This window comes from Protomyctophum bolini (assembly GCF_963924005.1).
Source record: "Protomyctophum bolini genome assembly, chromosome: 6".
NCBI classification, from domain to species: domain Eukaryota; kingdom Metazoa; phylum Chordata; class Actinopteri; order Myctophiformes; family Myctophidae; genus Protomyctophum; species Protomyctophum bolini.
Window position 1 is genome coordinate 47,136,903 of NC_137867.1, and position 8,239 is coordinate 47,145,141.

The 8,239-nt window shown below is 41.9% G+C and overlaps 1 protein-coding gene across 1 annotated transcript; it reads right to left on the minus strand.

Moving 5' to 3' along the window:
• Positions 1–373: 373 nt before the first annotated feature.
• On the minus strand, positions 374–5,830 carry rpl17 (ribosomal protein L17). Its single transcript, XM_080765128.1, has 7 exons — positions 5,770–5,830; positions 5,277–5,324; positions 4,684–4,724; positions 3,772–3,906; positions 1,913–2,011; positions 1,241–1,432; positions 374–449 (listed from the first exon to the last, which is right to left on the minus strand). The coding sequence occupies exons 2-7, from the start codon at positions 5,314–5,316 to the stop codon at positions 402–404; spliced, it is 555 nt and encodes a 184-aa protein (XP_080621254.1). The 5' UTR covers positions 5,317–5,324; positions 5,770–5,830; the 3' UTR covers positions 374–401.
• Positions 5,831–8,239: the final 2,409 nt, after the last annotated feature.

The following is an 8,239-nucleotide window of genomic DNA, read 5'->3' on the forward strand; positions in this document are numbered from 1 at the left end:
TTAAGAACATGAAAGACTTTGTAGCACCATTTCAGCAAAGCCATAACTTTCAAGTCACAGCTGACTGCACTACCTTTTGTGGGGCATTACACCCTGGGTACCCCTTTATGCTATCCCAATTCTAATCAAGTTCAGTGGTAAGAGAGAAAAGGTCACGGGCATTATTGAGATTTCAAAAAGTTTTCAACCATTACTCTGGTGACAATCCCTTTGCTGTTGTAATATATAAAACTACAGCACACCTGTATCCACATGAACCTGAGCCCCAAACTAACACCGTCACTAGGGGTAGTGTTGATTAACATCTAGTGCTTGAAGCAGAACCGGCATTTATTTTTTTGTCAACAACATTTAAAGTACAACACAGAGTATGTACAAGCAAAAGGTCTGGTTTATTGATTTTACTCCCTTGACATGAGTTTCTGCTTCTTGAGCTTCTTCTGTGAAACCTGCAAAAAACAGAATGAACACGGGTTAGAATAGATTCACAGCACCGCAACAGCCCTATCATTACATTAGTATTTGTGTCATCCATTTGGGCTGGAACCATCAACTATTTTCTTAGCGATTAAAGCTCTACTGTTCTATAGGTAGCCAGTGCCATCAACCTGATGTTAAAGTTAAACTACTGGTACACTTAAAGTCTACAATAGTAGTACAAGTATAGTTTTGCCCATAATCAAATAAGGATAATAAATTGCTCAGACATGATTTGTTTTCATGGTTAATACAAAGGTGTCCTAAATTGTCATCATCGCAATTTAAATCAACCTGTATTACGTAGGACCACTAGAGCCAATGATGCTTAAAAATGGCATTCAGAAGGTAAGTTATGTGTGGCTATAGAGCGTTGCAGTCTCACCCCCTTTCATGACGACGCTAGAACCAGAAGTGAATTCCTCATTCATTTTCCTCAGACTATTCAAATAGTATTAATTTAAAGATGATTACGCCGCGGACAAAGCCAACTTGAGTTGTGACATGACAATAAACACAATGTTTATTGTGCTGATAATTTCTCTTCTTAGAAATTATTTGATCGGCCCAAAACATTGAGTTTACTGTCATTTGTCGTTGGCTTTGTCCACGGTGTAAACGCCTTTATATAAATACTTTTTGAAAAGTCTATGAGGAAAATGAACAGGGAATTCACTTCTGGTCCTCGGGAGGGTGGCGGGAATGCGAAGCTCTATAAAAGACAAGCCTTAAAACTTTAACCGGACAACATAATATAGGTTACCTTTTTCTTCTGGGTGACCTCCTCCTCTGGCTTGGGGACGATCTGCTCCTTCTCGGTCAGGATCATCTCGATGTGGCAGGGAGAGCTCATGTAGGGGTTGATGCGGCCGTGAGCACGGTACGTGCGTCGGCGCATCTTGGGGGCCTTGTTCACCTGGATGTGCTCGATCACCAAGGAGTCCACATCCAAGCCCTGCAGGGAAACATTAAAACCACGAGTGAATGAAATGGTACTGAACCCATTCTGACCCGGAGATCAGATTCTAAAAAATGTCTTCTACATCCTGACAGTTTTCTGAATAAGCTATGTTTCTATGTCAGTGGTTCTTCAAAAATAGCACGCGCTATGAGCTTGTAGATCTGCTATTTAGCATATCATAATGCTAACACCAAAATGGTACAGCAGTTTATTGAAAAGCTGGTTGTTTTGACCATAATAGTAAAGTCAAATAAAGCTTAGAAATTGCTCAGACATCGATTTGTTTTCATGGTTTATACAAAGGTGTCCTAAATTGTAATCATCGCAATTTCATTCACGTATATTATGTAGCATTACTAGTCAACTCTGGTATTCAGAATCGGTGTTTAGTAATAATAATAATGCAAAACATATTCCCAATAAGCTGATGGCTGTCGAGCAAAAATATAAATGTTTGGCGGTTTGTCCTCGTACCTTCAGCTCAGCGTTGCTCTCGGCGTTCTTGAGCATGTGAAGGAGGAACTCCGCACTCTTCTTGGGCCAACGTCCCTGTGTCCAGTCAAACTGCTTGGCCTGGAGAAAAAGGTACAAATGGGAATTAAATGAAAAGTCACAAAACCACAATCAAAGCTCTACTGTGTAACCGGTGTTAAACTACAGTCCACGACAGTGGACTAATAAGTACATTGAACTTGTTTTGACTTTAGCCAAATAATAAAATTGCTCAGACATGATTTGTTTTCATAGTTAATACAAAGGTGTCCTAAATTGTCATCATCGCAATCAACCTGTATTATGTTAGTCACTAGTCCATGCTGCTAAAATGGAATGGCTACACAAGACAGGTTAGAATATTCAAAACACTTTAAGAAAATATGACCAACAGACTTTCAGCACCACAGGTAACTTGTTCCATGAGAGCATCCGTTACCCACATGAAACCTAGCACACCTCCTTGGATCTCATTTTCAGCATAAACATTGCTGACCAATTGCAACAGCAGAAACCATCTAGCACTACATTTAATTTAAAGGACCACTTCACCACTTTTCAACCTATCTTGAAGGTCCTCACTAATAATCATGAAAAAATGGCGCAATTGTGTTCTACTCTGTCTGTGTCTCATAGGAGGGCCGTGGGCAGATCAGAAACCGTCTTCCAGTGACATCATCGATGGGGAATACAAGCTAATAAAAACTGCAGGCTTTCTAGTCCTGAAAAGTTGCAATGCGAACATGGAAGCCATCGTTCTCACGATAATGAAAATCTAAACATTTTTGTAAAAAAAAGCTTGTTTAAAAATAATCTGCCTAATGATGATGTCACTGGAGGACGGTTTCTAAACTGCCCACAGCCCTCCTATGAGACACAGACTGAGTAGAAAAAAATCGTGCCATGTTATCATGATTATTAGTGAGGACCTATTATATGAAGATAGGTTGAAAAGTGGTGAAGTGGTCCTTTAAGCGTTTGTGTGCCACATGTAGTGAAACTTCATTTGAAATGAGTATTGCCCAGTACCAGCTCTCACTTCAGAGATTGCAAAATCAAATCAAGAATATTGTACAATGTTGATTTCTCCACCCAATGTTAACTTCTTTCAACCTGGCAAGCCTATTTGGGGCATATTAAAGGCAAACCTTCAAAAACACAGCAGCTCTCTCAAAGCCAACGCAGTAATGCGTCAACTTGTAGATCAGACATTTCTTTTCACCATTTACAGTCATTCGACTAAGTTCAAAATGGGGTTAAAGTGTTTAAAAAAAAAATTAAAGGCGAATTACAGGAACAAAATCGTCAAATTGAGACCCTTTTGGTGTTTCAAGCATTATGTTATACTTTAGCTATTGAAAGATAGCAGATCGACAAGCTCATAGCGCGGCACCGAGTGGCAATCTGATATCAGGTTGGGAACATTGTTCCATCAGGTCGGTGGCACAAGCACTGACCTGGGCACAGCGTCCAACGCCACCGTTGTAGCGACGGAACGGGACACACTGTTTAAGCACTGACCTGGGCACAGCGTCCAACGCCACCGTTGTAGCGACGGAACGGGACGCACTGTTTAAGCACTGACCTGGGCACAGCGTCCAACGCCACCGTCGTAGCGACGGAACGGGACACACTGTTTAAGCACTGACCTGGGCACAGTGTCCGACGCCACCGTTGTAGCGACGGAACGGAACACACTGTTTAAGCACTGACCTGGGCACAGCGTCCAACACCACCGTTGTAGCGACGGAAGGGGACACACTGTTTAAGCACTGACCTGGGCACAGCGTCCGACGCCACCGTTGTAGCGACGGAATGGGACACACTGTTTAAGCACTGACCTGGGCACAGCGTCCGACGCCACCGTTGTAGCGACGGAATGGGACACACTGCTTCTTGACACAGACGTCCCTCAGGTACTTGTTGGCCTTGCGGATGTGCATGCCCTTGATGGCCTGGGCTGTCTCACGGGTGTTCTGTTCGTAGAGAAAGAAATACAAATACTTTTATTATAATGCATGTATAATAATGCAATATAATGCATGTCAACGCTTGACTGAAGGCAGGGTTTCTGCACAGGCAACCGTTAAGCCTCAATACCTACAAACAATAGTAAAAGTGGTTGTTTTCTTGGCCATAGTCAAATAAGGCTACAGTCTAACAAATTGCTCAGACGTGATTTGTTTTCATTGTTACAAACTACAAAGGTGTCCTAAATTGTCATCATCGCAATTGATCAAACCTGCAGGAAAAAAATAATGCTGCTGCTAAAGGTATTCACGGAAGTAAAGTCAAATTATAAATCTGACTACATTTACATCCCTACCGAAATGAAATCAGTAACATTTTCATTAACCCAGACCTGAGATCAGATTCATACGAGGTTTCCACTAGGACACACACTGGTCTGATTAATCCATTCTGACCTGAGAGCAGATTCTGAAAATGTCAGTCGTTCTTCGATTTTTCAAAAAATAGCAGACCTACAAGCTCGTAGCGCGCCACTCGGTGGCGCGATATGAGCTTGTAGATCTGCTATTTTTCAATAGCTAAAGCATAACATGATGCCAACACCAAAATGGGTGCCCGGTCAGAATGGGTTAACAAAGAATCTTACACATACATACATACATAACACACATTTTGAGAATTCTGCTGAGGAAAATAATGCTACAATATCTATGCAAATGAGTAAGATGACTCTGAGAGTTGGAATGCATACAAAAAGAAAAAAACAAGTATTTCCACTGTACCTTGAAGTGAACACGCAGGTTGGAGCCCCTGGACTTGCATGCTAAGGAGGGGGTAGAAAAAAAACACACATTTGAACAAAAAGGCAGCACCGGCAACACCATGACAAAATATTAAATACAATACATGGTAGCTCAGTTTGTTTAGTGTTTGTTTTCATGGGTAATCGAAAGGTGTCCTAAGATGTCATCATTGAAACCATGCAGAGTACATTGACTCATACAGTCAGTAAGCACATCAGTGGTTCTCAAACCCTTCTAGAATGTCAATTACCAGGTTTGGTATCAATTAGACCCCCCATAACAGAGCACACAAATGGACCCATGATAAGGGGTCCATTTGAGGTCTAAATTGAACCAAATGGACCCACATTGGTTACAGACTTGTGCAGGGTTCATTTAGTACCACCAACTATAATTTATTTAGCTGGGGGCCCAACCTGAAACGCCCTAAAGTACACCACGGGGGTCGCCGGACCCGAGTTTGAGAACCACTGACTGCAGTACATCGTGCATCGCTGTACGACAGTGTCGTAAAACAGCAGATTTAAAAACCAAAGCCTTATAAAACAGGGAAAATGATTGATATTACTTACATTTGGTCGGGTTCTCGGGGTCGAGCGAGTAGCGGACCATGTTGAGACCTACAGCAGCAATGAAACACAAAACACGGGACGCGTTTAGTTTAAGTTTAGTACAACCGCGCAGGCTCTCTCATTAAACAGCGACACAACGCAGGTTTAAAGCGTTAAAATACGTGGATAATAAAGCTAATAAAAGGCATCTAAACAAGTCAAACTAAACCATAATCATGTGGTTAGTTAGCGACACACGAGACAATTTCAGGAAAATTCTGTTCAAAGATGGAAGCCTCCTCAGGCACAGACACAGTGACAGCCAGCCTGGCTTTTTTCAAAAACAAATTAAACGTAACCATTCCAGTGAAAATCCTTTAATAATCACATTGTTCGAAACGTCTCGTCGTGTGTTAAGATAACGTACATCACGGAGACATTAATGCGGTGAGATGCGATAGATATTTAACAGATTTAAATGTTTATTTCTGCACGTCGGGAAGCAGAGGCTCACCTAATTCTCCAGGCCGCGGAAAGAAAGAGGAAGCGCAAGTGCATGCCGGGACATGATATTGTTTTCCGCCGCGGCTCTCGCGAGTGTTCCGGGGGGACGGTCTCGCGACGGCAATAGCAGATCTTCAAGCTCAGGTTGGGCCGCGGTGCCGACGTGCTGTGAGCTTGTAGATCGGCTAGTTTAACCTATCTCTTATTTTTGTAGAGGTTCTTTGCCGCCACCAATTGGACTGGAGTGGAGGCGCGATGGTGCGGAAGAAAGAATACAAATCGACTATTAGTATTAGAAGTAGTACTATAAGTATTAGAAGAAACAGCTAGGTCACGGTGTAACCATACTTGTAAGTACTTTTAAAAAGTTGTTTTTATTTTGGTTGTTTGGCAATGGCTACTACTAGCATTGGTTCTAAAAGTGGGGTCCTGGAAGGGGGTCACCATCAAAATGAAGAAGGAACAGCTTAATTAACAACACTTAACTTAAGCCCTGTCTTACTTTCGTCTGTTTAAAAATAATTCAGAAAATGTACACTGTCAGAGTTGCAAACATTAAAGTGTCCATTTGGTTAACTCTATAAATCATTATAATGGGGTTCCCTGCCCTGGAACTGCATGGAACCAAGTGCCAACTTGCGTCTTAAACACAAGTAGGCCCATGTATGGCCTACTTGTGTGCAAGGCGCAAGTTGGCACCACGACAGAGTGCATTTCTTCTAGTTGGTACTGAGATACCACACTGGGTACTTAGATATTTAACAAGTAGCACCAGTATTGTATACACGAGTGGGCCGTGCATTACCAGTTTGCATTGTTCCTAACTTGTGTGGTCCCTGAGTTATTCTGAGTTCCCAGAAGTCTTATTTTTCGCCACTAGGGGGCCGGTGACGGTGACCAGACTCTATAATACATATATTAACCCATTTAGACATAAGCTCCATTCTATAAATGTATTCTAAATCCTGACGACGTTTTCTGAAAAACCCTATGTTTCAATTCTAAGTCAGTCGTTCTCAAACTATTTCATGTCAAGGACTCCCAAAAATATATGTAATTGGCTGCGGAGCCCCTTCTGAAAATGTGTTGTGTCAGGAACCCCTCAGAAGCAAAGATTTGAGTTAAAAACGTTCGCTGTGAAAGAATATACTCAAACCTTTTGGCCACATTTTCACGATATCTGAACTAACCCTTTTAAACAGTAAGCCAAAGGGAATTCCCTGTGACTCGGGGGAGATGTTGGACTCTCAGGTCATCAGGATGAGGTTGTGAGGCACTCTGCTACACTCACCCACCCATTTGACCTCACACAGGGATCTGCATCATTTTCTCATTTAACCCATGGGACTTGAACCCGGGTCTCCCGCGTGGAGAGCCAACATCTTAACCACTAAGCCAAAGGGAACTCCCTCTCATTTGGGGGAAGATGTTAGACTTTTAGTTGTGAGCCACACACTGCTACATTTATGAATTATGGCGACTTAGTTTGGACTTGTTTTTCTGTGTCAAAGTTGCTTACAAATATTGACTGTGCTTTTTGGGGGCTAAAGTGTACAATATGTTTTTACCTTCTTTACTCTCTTTAACCCGTTTGGGCCCGACGTCGAAATTAAAAAAATGTCTTCTAAATCCTGTAGATCGGCTATTTTAACCTATCTCTTATTTTTGTAGGGGTTCTTTGCCGCCACCAATTGGACTGGAGTGATGGTGTGGAAGAAAGAATACAACAAATCGACTAAAGTATTAGAAGAAACAGCTAGGTGTAACCATACTTGTAAGTACTTTTAAAAAGTTGTTTTTATTTTGGTTGTTTGGCAATGGCTACTAGCATTGGTTCTAAAAGTGGGGTCCTGGAAGGGGGGGGTCACCATCAAAATGAAGAAGGAACAGCTTCATTAACAGCACTTAACTTAAGCCCTGTTTTACTTTCGTCTGTTTAAAAATAATTCAGAAAATGTACACTGTCAGAGTTGCAAACATTAAAGTGTCCATTTGGTTAACTCTATAAATCATTATAATGGGGTTCCCTACCCTGGAACTGCATGGAACCCAAGTGCCAACTTGCGCCTTGCACACAAAGTAGGCCCATGTATGGCCTACTTGTGTGCAAGGCGCAAGTTGGCACCACGACAGAGTGCATTTCTTCTAGTTGGTACTGAGATACCACACTGGGTACTCAGATATTTAACAAGTAGCACCAGTATTGTATACACGAGTGGGCCGTGCATTACCAGCTTGCATTGTTCCTAACTTGTGTGGTCCCTGAGTTAATCTGAGTTCCCAGAAGTTTTATCTTTCGCCACTAGGGGGCCGGTGACGGTGACCAGACTGTATAATACATCTAGTATTAACCCATTTAGACATAAGCTCCATTCTATAAATGTCTTCTAAATCCTGATAACGTTTTCTGAAAAACCCTAATGTTTCTAAGTCAGTCGTTCTCAAACAATTTCATGTCAAGGACTCCCAAAAATATATGT

Coding starts and splice junctions, on each gene's coding strand:
- rpl17 (XM_080765128.1), bottom strand. CDS start 5,316: ATGGTCCGCTACTCGCTCGACCCCGAGAACCCGACCAAAT. Junction 4,725..5,276: donor CCCCGAGAACCCGACCAAAT/GTAAGTAATATC, acceptor CCCCCTCCTTAG/CATGCAAGTCCAGGGGCTCC. Junction 3,907..4,683: donor ACCTGCGTGTTCACTTCAAG/GTACAGTGGAAA, acceptor CTCTACGAACAG/AACACCCGTGAGACAGCCCA.